General features: G+C 39.1%; 4 protein-coding genes across 18 annotated transcripts in view; 2 read left to right on the top strand and 2 right to left on the bottom strand.

The window, feature by feature from the left end:
• Nucleotides 1-884, bottom strand: part of LOC133488054 (CAP-Gly domain-containing linker protein 4-like) — a 44,842-nt gene extending 43,958 nt beyond the window's left edge. For 5 of the 6 annotated variants that reach the window (XR_009791544.1, XR_009791543.1, XR_009791542.1 and 2 more), the window contains exon 1: nt 578-753. The gene's annotated coding sequence lies outside the window, so the exon portion shown is untranslated. The other variant, XM_061795474.1, reaches the window with a different exon arrangement.
• A 1,108-nt stretch (nt 885-1,992) lies between these two features.
• Nucleotides 1,993-4,399, top strand: c13h2orf50 (chromosome 13 C2orf50 homolog). Its single transcript, XM_061795566.1, has 3 exons — nt 1,993-2,299; nt 2,372-2,411; nt 3,590-4,399. The coding sequence occupies exons 1-3, from the start codon at nt 2,073-2,075 to the stop codon at nt 3,785-3,787; spliced, it is 465 nt and encodes a 154-aa protein (XP_061651550.1). The 5' UTR covers nt 1,993-2,072; the 3' UTR covers nt 3,788-4,399.
• A 700-nt stretch (nt 4,400-5,099) lies between these two features.
• On the top strand, nt 5,100-9,878 carry slc66a3 (solute carrier family 66 member 3). Of its 3 annotated transcripts, XM_061794633.1 has the most exons (8): nt 5,106-5,363; nt 6,169-6,180; nt 6,661-6,743; nt 7,333-7,402; nt 7,517-7,574; nt 8,942-9,062; nt 9,177-9,218; nt 9,506-9,878. In XM_061794633.1, exons 1-8 carry the CDS (start codon nt 5,215-5,217, stop codon nt 9,604-9,606), a joined length of 636 nt encoding a protein of 211 aa, XP_061650617.1. In that variant the 5' UTR covers nt 5,106-5,214; the 3' UTR covers nt 9,607-9,878. The 3 variants fall into 3 exon arrangements, with proteins under 3 accessions (XP_061650619.1, XP_061650617.1, XP_061650618.1); XM_061794634.1 differs by lacking the exon at nt 6,169-6,180 and having other exon boundaries at nt 5,109-5,363; XM_061794635.1 differs by lacking the exons at nt 7,333-7,402; nt 7,517-7,574 and having other exon boundaries at nt 5,100-5,363; nt 6,161-6,180.
• Nucleotides 9,879-10,547: 669 nt separating this feature from the next.
• rock2a (rho-associated, coiled-coil containing protein kinase 2a) overlaps nt 10,548-14,735 on the bottom strand; it is a 56,324-nt gene continuing 52,136 nt past the window's right edge. For 5 of the 8 annotated variants that reach the window (XM_061794627.1, XM_061794629.1, XM_061794628.1 and 2 more), the window contains 2 exons: nt 14,484-14,697; nt 13,069-13,650 (listed from right to left, as the gene is read on the bottom strand). In XM_061794627.1, the coding sequence (XP_061650611.1) occupies nt 13,572-13,650; nt 14,484-14,697 (293 nt within the window). In that variant the 3' untranslated portion in view covers nt 13,069-13,571. Of the gene's footprint in view, nt 11,834-12,991; nt 13,040-13,068; nt 13,651-14,483; nt 14,698-14,735 lie in introns of those variants that run through there. The other 3 variants (XR_009791420.1, XM_061794630.1, XM_061794631.1) reach the window with 3 other exon arrangements.

Genomic DNA, 14,735 nt, shown 5'->3' on the forward strand with positions numbered 1-14,735 from the left:
AACATCATTTGTCCCTCCGATTAAACGCCACTAATCCCCCGACTGCCTGCTCTAAATGTGTTCTTGCCACTGATGGTGCATGTCTGGACTGTCACACTGACTTGACCCCCCCCTCCCATATTGTGCAGTGGCCCTGCTGCCGATTCATGCCGCCGGTCAACCACGATGCAGCGAATGAGGCCTCGTAGTGGGACAGCGTTAACAGTGTACCAAAGTGGCCCATCCTGCTCCAATGAGTGTCTCTTTCTGGATGTGTGACAAAAATGTACCTGAGCGTTACTCTTGAATATCTCTTTAAGAAAATGAAAGTTCAACGTTATAGCAGGTGGATGACTCTCATTTGTCACAGTGAGTCGGCATTAAAAACAATATATATATAATAATAATAATGTGGTTTTTTAACTTGTGCATCATTGCATAGGAATTCTTTGTACTCGAATGCCTCTCGTTTGATGTCCTGTCAAACGTCACACGCGTTCACAATGGCGGGCTAGCGGGATTTAAGATGCCGGTTAAGCCTGAATGATGGGAGTGACGCCTCGAGTCCAGAAAGCGCGAGGAGTCAAGCACCACTTACATTTTTAGCCAGTCGACCCAAACATAACGAGATAAGCGATAAGAATGTCGTCTCGTTTTCAATTGGTGTCTGAGCGTCGAGCTTTGATATTGGTCCAATCGTTCAAAAAAGACCTCTACGCCAATCCCTCGCGCTGTTCTACATACAAAACATGCGGTGTTAAACATCTTTCAAAGTTTTACCTTATCACAGTGGCCTCGCTCATATGAAATATCTCGCAGGGGAAATTCCATCAATCCCACATCCCATCAGTAAGCTAAACTGCTAAGGCACATCCGGGTTTGGATGTCAGGTTTCAAAATAAAAGTCTATATTTTGACTTTAAAACGCTAATACAGTACAGTGGTCGTGTATATATATATATATATATATATATATATATATATATATATATATATATATATATATATATAGGTACACTAATGTCTAAATTGATGGGCAATTTAGTCATTCTGATAATTCGTTTTATGACAAAACGTGTCATAAATCCGTGGATGTTGTGAATTATTAAACACTATCAACAATAGTATTATAGGCCATCTGATTAGGGGAAGTGAAATTGGATCATTCCCCGCAAATAAAACAAATAAATTGTTGAAATGGGAGGGACAAAATCGAATTACTTAGAGGCTTTGTAATGAATTCATACTGATTAATCACATTTTAATCCTATAACAATAGTTGTCCTAAAAAGCAACATGCTTTAATTTACTGTAAATGGATTTTTGTGGATGACTGACTCAAATAATTGACACAGACAGGAATATTGTTAACTCTGGAAAATGCATGGAATAGCTATTCAACACAAAACAGTAGAAAAACTACTGTGGCCATTTTTTTTTTTAGAGCAGTATTGCCTTCAGATGGTTTCTCTGTGACGTTTTATTTATTTGCTCTTATTTTGAATGCAGCATAATAAAGAAAATAATGAGAAGGTCCTTGTTCATTCATCAGTCTTATACATTCATATATATATATATATATATATATATATATATATATTTATATAAAATGTCAATATTTGACAAATTCTGCCAGGATATGTAAATGTATTAGCACAAATGTACATACCATCAGTCATACGTCTTACACAACAATGATAAATGCCAAAATGTTTTTTACAAGCAGCTGTATACACGACTAGGCTACTTAAATATAAATCACACAATATACAAAACAATATATTGATGATGATGATGATCTTTTGGACCTTGTGACAACAATGGAGAAATGCCAGTATTTGATGCTCGGCAAACTAAACAATTATGAGTTATAGTTCATTCTTTGGAACGGTGAACTTCGTTCAAAAACTGAACTGGTTCATTATAATATTTGCGAACTGAACTTTGAACTAGTTCGCGTCGAAAATGCTAAGGGGGAAAAAAAGGTGCACGAGCGCACTCTCCGTTGCCTTGGAAACACAAACACACGGAAGTAATGGCAGTGATTTGAGTGTATATAGCTCTAAATAAATTCACGTTTACTCTTGAGCAAAATGGACTTCGACAATGTTAGGCGCGCGTCATCTGCTGGCTACCGGTTACCGGAGCGGGCGAAAGGGACCGGGCCGAAAACAAAGCAAGTTGCACCTGCGGCCAAAAGTCAGCAGAGTGGAAAAGACACGAGGCCCACGGCGCGGGATGCAGACGCCAGTGATCCGGTCAAACGAGACCGAGCCTGGAAAGAAATGGTGTGGAGCGAAAGGGCGGCGGTTCTGGAATGGTGAGTTCATTTTCATCTAGCGACAAAGATCGAATCATAAACAAAAGCATAACTACTGCAATACTTTCACAGGGATAAGAATTGGAGTTTCCTGCGGAATTACGACCAGTTGGTAAGCGTGACTGTCAATTATTTCTTATCAAATGTATCCAAAAAAATATATAATAATAATAAATAAATATGTGTGAAGATAAGCAAAGGTTATGGTAAAATGAAAAAACACCTTCATTATTATTATTTTTTTTAATGTGAGTGAGTCCACACAAACTGAGGAGGGGGTGGGGGGGGGGGGGGGGGGGGGGGGGGTAATCTGTGTGCTTACTTGCTGCTCTTCTCGTGTGTGCTGTTCTCGAGATGACCAACACATGACAATATCTCAAGTAATGAAAGAGAATGACGAAAAAAAAGAGTAAGAGAAGCCAATAAAACATTTTTTATTGGCTTCCTATTTCAAAAGTAGTTATCCATCAATTTGTTGTGTATATGTCATTATATGAGACAATCATTTATATGGGTTCACAGTCATAACGGTCCTCCGAGGGAAGCCATAACGACAATATTTACTATATTTAAGTGAACTGTCGAGCTTCATTTCGACAAATGTCTTGCTTTGCTGCCATCTTGTGGCATTTTGGCACCACGGAACTATGTTCAAGGGAATTGAGGCGCTTCATTTTGGCGAAAGCATCGCTTTGCCACCATCTCGTGACATCTTCATGCCAAGGAACTATGTTGAAGTGAGTTAAGGAGTTTCATTCGGACAAAAATATGAATTTAATTCATTTTGTAGCTACACACATTTCTAAGCCTTTTTAATGGGGAGGGGCATCATTTACTGTAGAAATTGAGCTTTTGTAGCAGGGCTCGGTCGCGAAGTGGGGTTTACAGTACTCTTTCTCTGTTGTATTTTCTGGCAGACTGTATGACCTGGGATACTACACTGCCTCTTACAGGTCAGTCTTGGTACTGCATACGCTATTTGGTTTCTCACGATTGTTGTTGAAATGATCGTTACTGTCTGTGTGTGGTGTGCTGTGTTGGTCATTTGAGTGCAATGCCCGCTGGAAGTGCAGTAAGCACACACTTATCAGGGGTCTCTCACGTTTTGAAAATGTGTTTAAAAATTGTTAAAAATCGCTTCATGGTTATCCCGCCTGATGTTACATTTTGGTTGACTTTTGATTTATGCAACCTCCTGGGGCCTTTGCCATTGCAGTTCAAACTGTAAATGTTTGTTTTAAAAAAATAAAAATAAATGTCTGGTCTTTTTTATCTGCTGTCTGTTTGTAGGGAGAGTTGAAGACAGACGAGCCTTTACCTGATAATGCGTCGCTCTTTTCCGATTGTGCCCCCAACACCACTAACCAAATATTTGGAAGCCGATTGTCGACGCCACTGGGACGTGAACTGATTAGACTAGACAGACTTCTATCCTGGTCTGCAAGCCATCACAAATGCAAACAGGATCCAGAGATGATGTCATACTAGATAACTCACTCTTCTTGACGCATGAGTTGACCAAGGTGGGATATTCCTGTCCTTACATGGTGCTCAGTTTTGTTTCATTCGATTTTCAGCTTGCCATAACGGCATTAGGTTTATTTGTAATCAGAATGTAATCTATATACATAGTTACAAAGAAAAATCCATTGTTTTTTCAAATAATGTTCACCTCATATTCACCAAAATGCAATTTAACAATAAGATAAATCCTGTTCAAACTGATTTCCTTATTTTGGGAGAAGCTAATGCAAGCCTTTATCTCAAGTAGGCTTGACTATTGTAATGGTCTTCCGACTGGAATACCTATTTAAGAGCATTAAACAGCTGCAGCTCATTCAGAACAATGCAACTCAGGTTCTGACCAGAACAAAGAGATCAGAACACATTAGTCTCATTCTAAAGTCCCTACACTGGCTCTCGGTCAGCTTTAGAATAGATTTTAAAGTTCTGCTACTGGTCTATACATCGCTAAATGGTTTAAGGTCCTGAATACATTAAAGTAATGCTAATGGAGCATAAACCCAGTAGGGCTCTGAGATCTACACACTCAGGTCAGATTGTCTAAAGCAAACATGGTGAAGCAGCTTTTAGCGCTTATGCTGCACACAAATGGAATCAGTTGCCAACAGAAGTTAAATCACTGGGAAGGTTTTTAAGTCCAGGTTAAAAACGATTCCTTTTTCTCATGCTTATGATTGAGCATTTTAGATCTTTTCCATTTCTTCAATGGTCTATCTTGTACTTTACATTTTAGTCATTTTAGTAAGCTGTCTTTTGTTTTCATGTACCTAAAAAAAAAAAAAAAAAAATGTACGTTTTTAAATGCTTTTAAACGGAAAAGCACATGGAGTTGTGTTGGAAATGCACTGTATGAATACATTTTGCCTTGGCTTATTTCCATACATGTAATGTATTCCTTTTTAATATGTACCAATTGCTGTACTTGGTACGCTATCTGAGAATCCAGTACCTGGAATTTATTCATAGGTACTGTACTCTCGTGTTTGTGTTTATGCCTTTGCATTGTCTACTGTCATACTTTTGCAAAACATGACTCATTTCTCTTCTAACATGACTTTGGCATGGGCTAAATTTGAACATCTTCCGTCTATTGAAAAAGTGCAGTGGAATTTTGAAACCATATAACAGCACCGTGTACGGAAGTGAGCGCATTGTGATCAGGAAACAATTTGCATTCAAGGAAGCGAGAGGAATGAGTCTTCAAAATAAAAGCGTCACTCGCAACATCGGGCAGAAAACTCGCCGTCATTGAGCGGTGCCTTATTTTATTTTGAAATACCGTAACGGAAATAATGCTCCCTTCGAGACGAGTGAGAGCGCATCAATTCAGCAGCTGTGTCTTGTTAATGGCTATCTAGGTCAGATTTGGGAATTGTAACCATTGATGAAACATGATGCAATCGGACACTTTGTTGCACGTCGCCAATGTTTCCACATTGTTGGTGTGCATGGTGCTGAAGTTCCCGCAAATCTTCGTACTGTTGCGGGCAAAATCCACGACAGGACTCAGCATTAAAAGTCTTGTGCTGGAACTTATCGGGTGAGTAACGATATTGCAGTAGTGGGAAGTTTAGAATTGATAGGAGAGAAGTGTTTGTTTGTGCAGGGTATTGTGTTTTGCAGACAAACACGACCAACCATTTGCAATCACATTCGCTATAAGGACAATTCGGTCTTCAATTCCATGCATATAGGAAATGTAACTACATCATATAAAATAGCATGCAAGAGAAGACACCTATACAGTCACAAAATAGAAATCTAAAGTATTGAAAACAGAATTGGTACAGACTAATGAATCCATCGACAGATATTTTTCAGGGTGGCATGTCAAAATCTCATCTACTTTGCTTAAGGCTGCAACTGCATCCGCCATTAGAAGGTTGATGCCATCCAAAAAAAACAAAGAATTCATTTTGAAGCCAGAATTGATGAACGATTACGATTATAGAGTAATGATTATGTTGTGTCCTCTAATGGCACATAAGACAGAGGGCAGGTCCGTTTGATTCATTTGGAGTATGGCGTCCTTTAGAGCGGAGGCCACTATTTGAGGAAATGCATCGCAGCGAATACTTTGGGCCCCAAACCTGAATTTCAGAACTCATCACTAACCTACGTGAACACAGTAGCGAAGTCACAACTACAGCAAATATGACATGAAAAGCACATCGTAAATAGAAAACAAATCCATTGAAAAACAGTACGCACGGCAGTAAGTGGATTTTTACTGGAAACTCTTCCAACAATGTTGCCGTTGAGGTGGTAGTTTTAAGTGTTGGTGCGAGCCATGTTATTGGGGCGCTATCATTTCTCAGTATACTTCTTTCCCTTTAGTGCCAAAGGCCTCTGCTGTGGTAAGTGATGGCCTGCTTGTCACCTTGCATGCTGCAGAGTTTTGCACAGTTGTGTCGATTTGTAATTATTGAGGTGATACAACGGGTTTGTTTATTTATTTTTTCTTGATAACGATGCCCGTTGGCGAATGAGAGCTTCAACGTGTCAACACACGTCGCCGCATATTTATGTGGTAAACATCAACTCAAAATGCAGAGAATAATATGTGGAACAGCATCTACAACTTGCACCATCTAATGAGATCCCAATTAAATTTGGACAAATATAGTCATTTCTGTAGCGCAGTGTTAGATCTCATAAGATTGTGCAGGCATAAAATGTCAGCAGAGTTGAAATAACACAGTCCTCATGTGGGTATTTGTTACCATGCGCTCTTAAGCCACATACTTGACCATTTGCATAGCATGACTGCTTTTGTCATCCAATCTGGCTGTCATGTGAGTTGAGTGCAAAACTCTCACTTCTCATCTACTTCGCAGGTACATTGTGTTCGTTACATACCAGATGTATTATGACTACCCGCCGCCAACTTACCTGGAATATCCAATTCTCATTGCTCAAGGTGAGGTGGCACTTTTTCAGTTCGTCTAAAGTAGTCTTGTGCGCAAAATGCCGCTAGTAGTTATTAATCAGTGCTATGATATATAATACTGTATATCCTCCCCTGCAAAAAGTATTGGGACAGTAAGGCCAATTCCTTTACTTCTGTTGTAGACTGAAATTATTACATCCATCTATCCATTTTCCGTAGCGCTTATCCTCACGAGGGTCGCCGGCCTATCCCAGCTATCTTCGGGCGAGCGGCAGGGTACACCCTGAACTGGTCGCCAGCCAATGGCAGGGCATCAACAAACAATCATACGCACCTATGGGCAATTTAGAGTCGCCATGCATGTTTTTGGGATGGTGGAGGAAACCGGAGTACTCGGAGAAAACCCGCGTAGGCAGGGGGAGAACATGCAAACTCCACACAGGCGAGGCCGGGATTTGAACCCCAGTCCTCAGAACTGTGAGGCGGATCCGCTAACCAGTCAGTAGCTACACTCCGTTTCAGATCTTATTTACCTGTCTTATGTTCACCAGCTCTCAAAGACAAACATGCGTAACTTGATAAAGTATTGCAGATGAATGGGAATGTTTTGTCTCCTCAGATGTCGTTCTTCTGCTCTTGATTCTTCTCTACGGCGGCAGACTTCAGGACAGCCTTCTGTACAGTGTTGTGTATTCTTCTGCCTCAGTCTCTTTTTTGGAATTGTTCACATTGAGAAACGTTTTCGTGACCCACAAGCCTGTGTTGTTACCTTCGTGTCATGCACCTTAATGTCACACGTTCAGCTTTGTCGTGGGTTGGCGGCTCCTCACAGTGGAAAAATGGATCATCGATTTTGCAATGGTAATGCACCTCCATGACCACTATGACCGACTCGTGTAGGTCGTTGGCAGTAATTGGGTGGACGTTGAATTAACTTTTCTAGGCGGACATCATTGCATTTTAGGATGGTGTACAAAGGCCAAAAGGTCCTGCAGTTAGCCATGTAGGACTGTAAAGGGGGCTAAACCTCATGAGGTAATTTAGTTTTGTTTCATTTTTGATCATGAATTATTATTTTAATAAATCATAATTAAAATTATTCATGAGTAGTTCAAGTTTAGAATGCATACATAATACATACATAAAAATCATGTTAAGGGGGATGTATAAAACAGTTCTTCCCAGGTGTTGTACATGTCTGACATGCTTTTGTCAAAATACTGCAAGGATCTTTCAACAGCATTTTGTTATATGAGCTAGTTTAGAGCCCCTGTCACATGCGAACAAGCCTGTATACCCGGTCTCACCCATGTACCGCTGGGCCAGTGGCAAGTCTGGCTTTTGCCGCTACAACGGTCAAGGACGAAGCAATGGCATTCGCTTCTCATTTATTTTCTCATACATCCTTCGTTGCAATCATTAAACCCCAATAAGTTTCATGAACATTTACACAGCAGCCATGCACTGTTACAGCGGTCAAAAACGGTTTTACACTTCTGATTGGAACACCTGTAAAGTCAAAGGCAGGTTCCTACTTAAATAGAATTGACCGACAATTATCCAATGACACTTAATATAACACCAAGCACGCATATTTTGTTCCTCCAGGCACAGAAACTCAGTGCAGTGGCTTTGATCATGTAAATGAGCTGGCTTATAACGTCATAATGCACCAAAATTCAAAACGACTCACTCACAGACACATTTTCACAAATAGGCAGATGACAAAAGATTTACTTAGTTGATGCGTGGGCAGGCACTCCAGACAGCGAACGGCATATTCGAAAGCCATTAGTAACATTTCTTAAATATTTCCAAATTGTATTGTAATCATGTGATGTAAGCATTGTACAGTGTATACAGTAAAAAAAAAAAAAAAGTGTGGATTCTTGCAGTCTATAGATAGATTGATATGGTATGTACATACATTGGTGTGTGCAAATTAAGAGGTACATATGGATAATATTGTATAGCAGAAGTTTGCTATACAGTAAGTTGAACATGACATATAGAACGTTGTTGTAAACACCAACCAATGTGGAAAAAAAGCAACACATTGATACAACAAAACTCAGTATTAAACTTTCACGGGATGTCATGAGATTATCGAAACCTCCAATGAGGCGGTGCCTAAAGTGTTAACCATGGTTTATTTCTATTGTATATTATTACACACTATAAATTGTCTGTTTATTTTGTTGACTTGGCTTCAACCTCTCTTTTCTCAGAACCTGTGCACGTTCATTAGTGCAGCCAGTAAGTTTGCCCAACTGCAATGCCTGTGGAGGTCAAAGGATGCTGGACAGGTGAGCGCCCTCACCTGGGCGCTGGCCACCTACACGTGTATGAGTAAGTTAAATGAATAGAGAGATTTTCCTGTTGGTTGCCTTTTAGTAGATAAGCATTTCCGCTCATGATTAATTGCGTATTAGATGCCATCAATCACCGCGCTTCTCTTTTCAGCACGGATTTACACCACCGTAGTGACAACTGGAGACATGCAAGGTAAATAACTTTGAAAGACAGTATGGCATATCATATATCATGGCTGTTGATTTGCAAAGGGCTGTGTTAAAAAAAAAAAAAAAAAAAAAGCAATTATATCACAAAAGTGGAATATACTTAAACAATATAAACACATTTTTTTATTCCTATTTTCCATGATTGAAGTAAAGGGTGTCAGAATTTCAGTATGTAAAATACTCCCACCCCCCACAAAAAAAAAATTGAGCTGTACATTGAATGGATCAGGGTTTCTACAGATCTAACGCCAGTTCTCTTTTTGAGCACAGTTCTGGTGCGGTTCATTGCCATGACCTTGCTGAACCTGTGGGTGCTTCTCAGCGTGCTCTATTACCGAAGACATGGGTGCAGCCCCATCAAAGAAGACTGAGCACTTTAGAGAGCAATGTTCCAACACTGTTTCTTGCAAGATTAAACCTGGTGGTTACAACTGTTGAGTAAATAGCTTTTCTACCTGTAAAATGTGCTTTTAACTCCCGTTATTATTTTTACAATAACATTCCAATGTCCAGAAAAAAGAACACACACCCATATTTTATTACACTGTAAATAGTGTTGTGTAGTGGGACAGGACAAAATGACCATTCTTATATGTTAAGTCCTTTTCAGAACAATATTTAAATAAACTGTACTTTTATTGCCTTGCTGTGTGATGCTTCTTGTGTCCACCGCAACATTAGGTGCACTTGCACTCATGAGGTACTAATACTGAAGCTCCATCTAGCGATCCTAATGGGTACCCTTTGGAAATTCTGCCTTCACAAAGATGTTCAAATACATCTGTATGATACAGTGCAATTTAACATCACAATAAATTGTTAGGGTCAATCAAACTGCAGCGTTATCTTAGGGCAGAATGTTTGATGCAGTGCTTGTACTGCAGATGTAGCTAATGTGGCCGGTGGATGTATACTATGTTTTTTATACTATGTGACGTATGTTTTTTTTTTTCCTCTGATAGAGCATCACATCAAATATCGATATTATACGTGCGTGAGAACTTAACAAACTACCATTCTCAGTATCTAGATGACCAATGAAAACATTTCATGCATTCAGTAATTTTTTTTTTTGCTCCTGAAGAAAACTAATTTGACAGCTGGATATCAGACAAGTGTTATCAGTTAGATTTTTGACAATCTCCCCTCCCCCCCACCTTCAGTTTACATCTTTCTTCCAATACTCTATAGCATTCATTGCACATTTGTAGTACCGTGAAATTCATCGGTACTGTTGGTGAAATGAATGAACTCTACTCCGAGTGCATACAGCCTTTCAAACAGAGACAAATAATAACTGAAGAGCCAAAAGGCACATCCACATCTTTATTGTTGAAGTGGTTATTATAGAGAACCGTTTGGTAGCGAACATGCAGTCTGAATGTAAAGCCCTTAAATACAAAGTGGACACAGCTGTATAAATAATATGTGCACTGTATGGCATGTAAACTATATACTGTGTACATTACTGTGTATATTTATATGTATAAAACATGCTTGATGGTTAAAGGAGAGCACACACAAAAACACAGTGTCTCTCCACTTACTATAAAAGCCACATCCACACACAACAATGTGCCCAAACTCTTGCATCTGTTTACTTTTAATACAAAAATATCACAACACCTTTGAAGAAAAACTCTGAATGGAATAGTGCCACTCAGTATGTTGACTGATTTTAACTCTGCTTATTGGTATACTTCCCTCAGTTTCATAGTTGTGAATGACACACGTCTTAATGTGTCGCAGTGTGTACGTGTGTGGCAACAAGTGGACGTGCACGGTCATTCAGTGGCTTTGTGATTAACAAAGCGCTTCAGTCAAGTAAGTTCGGATCCAAGGAATACAATGCTAGTGTCTCATCTCTGGTACATCCCAGTTTTTACATTCAAACAACAGCAGGTGCTGAGCTTGGATCAGGAAAGCAAAGAAGGTTCATCCCTTCAATTCAGTAAACAACACAACTCAGAACTGACAGTGCAGCGCGCGGTGGGATTAACGGGAGCCGTCATTCAAAGTGTATTTCTGTTCTTTTAGGACCGTCGAGATCGCAACAACTTCGGCACTTCGGTGGCTCTTTTGCTAAAGTCGCTTATTCAAGTTAAGTGACCAATGTGGACACAACTTGAAAGCTATAATGCATGTTAACGGTGCTTAACTAAATCAACAAGTTACAGGATTTATTATCTTTTGTTTGTAGTTTTCCACAGAAACCCTTAATTATATTCACAATAACACGCAAATGTATTTTGGCCATGGTCCACAATGAAGAGGAGGAGGAGATGAGGGACCGTCCATCAAATGTTGAGGTATGTGCATCCCATCTTGTTCTGTGGGAGTCACGAATCCCGAGACACACTTAAATGTCCACGTCAAATGCTCCCGAGTCGATTACAGCCACGTGAGAACTTGAATAGAGATGAGCAGTTGGAAGTGCTGGAAGTCAAGTCAAGCTTAAGTCAGGCGTGAAGCAGGAGGGTGGCTTGTGGAGAATTGAAGTTCAGTGTGCTGATTGGCCAACAGAGCTGCGTAATACAGTCTTCATTTTTTAAGAGGGAACGTCTTCAGGATGCACCCAGTCCTCCCGCACAAGGTTAGCTATATAAAGACAGATGGTTGCAAAATTATATTTTCAGAAGAGGGCTATAAAAAAAAAAAAAAAAAACATTTGTCAGTTCAACTGGATTTACACTGCATGGCTCAAGTGAATTTATTTTTTTAGATATATTTTTTTGGTCTTAAGTGGACCAATTAAGATATGCATCACGGATGTACTCTGGCAATTTGAGCTTGATATCATCAAAATGCACTGACTGGTGATGTTTACACAACCGGGTCTACTCAAACACAAATACAGACATTTAAAAGACACTCACTGAAAATCTACGTAAACGTACAGCAGAAAATATGATGTAAATATGGTACATTAAAGGTGTGTCTCATTAAATAAGCTAAATAATTGCTCACAACAGCCAGTGGAGTATTGTCAGGGGAGAAGAGTCACCCAGGCCAACTAACCAGTATGTAACATTCAATATTTGTATTACTTCTATGTTATCACTGGTTCTGACGCTTGTGGACTTATTTACTTGCAATTTGGGCTTTTGCGCAATCAGGTTGTTTCATATGTTCAGTGAATATAACCAGTCATATTGGAGGTGTACAGTATATGTATGAGTCTCTTGAAATGTCTTAAAATGTATATTTTGTCATAGTGGCTATTTGTTGCCATACTAGAGTGGCTCCGGCGACAGGAGACAAATTCCTTGTGTCTTGTAACATACTTGGCCAAGAAAGCTTATTCTGATTTGATAATATCCAGTCAACACAATTGGACATGACGTTACGGAAAGCTATTTGAGCATTTATTTTATATCCAGCTCAAGGTCCACGTACTAGTACACTCTTTATCCTCACCAGTTACAAAATTTAGCACACTAGTAGAATGACTGTGTCTTACTAGCAACATTTTTTTACTACTTGTGCTACTTCTATGCCTACTAGTACACAACTGCACATTACTAGTAAAACTACTGGAAGTTCTCTTACAAGGATATCAAATAAATGCTCAAACATCTTATTCAATATCCTTGCAAAATAATTACACAATACTGAAAACTGTCTCCATTTTCGTCACCGTGGAGTTCTGTAAATCCATCCTCTAAGAAAAGCACCAAGTTTGTGTTCATTTTAGCACCAAGTTGCCCACCACCACAAAATGAACCAAGACGAAAAATCTGAGAAATCATTTTGTACCATAGTCCACTGCTGGAGTCTTCTCGCATCAATTTGAGGCCATTTGATCTAGTGAATTAAACATTTTTTTAAATGTTATAAATGCAAATGGGAAAAAGACACTTTAGTCCAAAAATGGGCAAACAGTAGGGCTTACAGTGTCAGCATCCATTTTTGAGGAGAAACACAAATTTTGAATTTACAAAAACACAGTGGGTGCAAATAAATCTGGCATGGGTGAAATTCAGAAGTACATATTTGTAATGTACATTATGGACAAGTATATTCAAACATGTACACCCTCAAAAAATGAAAACAAAGCTATCATCAAGAAGGAAAATTGTGAGGTCAGAGCTCATTTATGTTGGGGGAGAGCGCCTGACGCACAATCCATGTTCGAGTTCAACTCCTAACTCATCTGGCCTAGCCTAGACTGTTTGCATCGATAAGAAAGTGCAGATTTGTCAAAATAAACGGTAAACACGATTAAACGAACAAGGCCAAAGCCAACCAAAATGCAGCAGGACAAACCATGCGCAATAGATCACACAGCAACCATTGCACTGCACAACACTGCACACAGGGTTACCATAGCAACTCATCAGAAATGACTAGAAACACAATCATCATCAATATCATCCAAGGACCAGTGCCATTCTTGAAGACCAAAGTCCACCAATCTGAAAGGGGAGATAAATTGTGATGGCCAGATACCAAGTACACACAACTGATACATAAATAAACTGAATACCGTACTGCCTGTTCTGTCCCAAAGACAAATAAAACAGACGGGAAAATAATGCTTCCAAAATTATTTTCCATTAATGCTTTAAAAAAAAAAAAGTCATCACTTTCACTAAAAGCTTTCTAAAAATGTAAATGAAGTGCATTCTGACTAGTCTGTTTCATGAACAGCTGCATCTCAAATGAGAATATCATGTATAACCTCATCTATCTCAGTAGTTCACTACACAGTCAAATATTTCATGATTGTATTTTTTTACCAGTTTTTATGATTATAGCTTACAACTAATGAAATCCCAACATTAAAAAAAGGATCTCGTTTCAAACAATCAAAATGAATTTTAATAGAAGTTAAGTAGTATTTGACCTGAAAAGTATTTTCATATGCATCTATATAATGAGTTATATATCTATCTATATATATATCATCTTTATAATGAGTTTCACTTTTCACTAATTTAACTCCTGACATACATAACTTTACTTCAATATTGTAATTAATGGAGATACACCTCAATGCAGGGTAATGCAGGATTTACAACAAACTTCAAGATGGGACCTTACTAGCACAGCTCAATTGAAGAATGTGAAGGCTTGGCATTACTAACTAGTCTATCAGTCATTCAGGTAATCTACAAACTTATCACCTTTAAATTTGTCTTTGATTCAAACTCTCTCAAATAGTGTTTCTAAGTTTTCCATTTCCACTTCTCCATTGTAGAGATCAGCCATCAAGTAAAACCTGGAAACAATTAGTGTATTTTGCTACCTGCTCTTGCTGGTGGGGAGCTGTCGACTGGGTCTCCTAATGGACTGACTGGGCTGGACTTTCATGGAAGTGCGTGGTGAGGAGCGTGCAAAGTTCTCAGGTGGTGGTGGCTTTTTGGGAATCTTCTTGACCAGACGGCTCACCCACTTCTGCTGCTCCTCCTGAGACATGGCGAGCAGCAGCAGATTCTTGGCCGTAGACACGTCATAGTTCACTGAAGACATGAAGTGTTTGTTTTTTAATTATTATTAT

Source organism: Phyllopteryx taeniolatus, chromosome 13, assembly GCF_024500385.1.
Source record: "Phyllopteryx taeniolatus isolate TA_2022b chromosome 13, UOR_Ptae_1.2, whole genome shotgun sequence".
Lineage (NCBI taxonomy): Eukaryota > Metazoa > Chordata > Actinopteri > Syngnathiformes > Syngnathidae > Phyllopteryx > Phyllopteryx taeniolatus.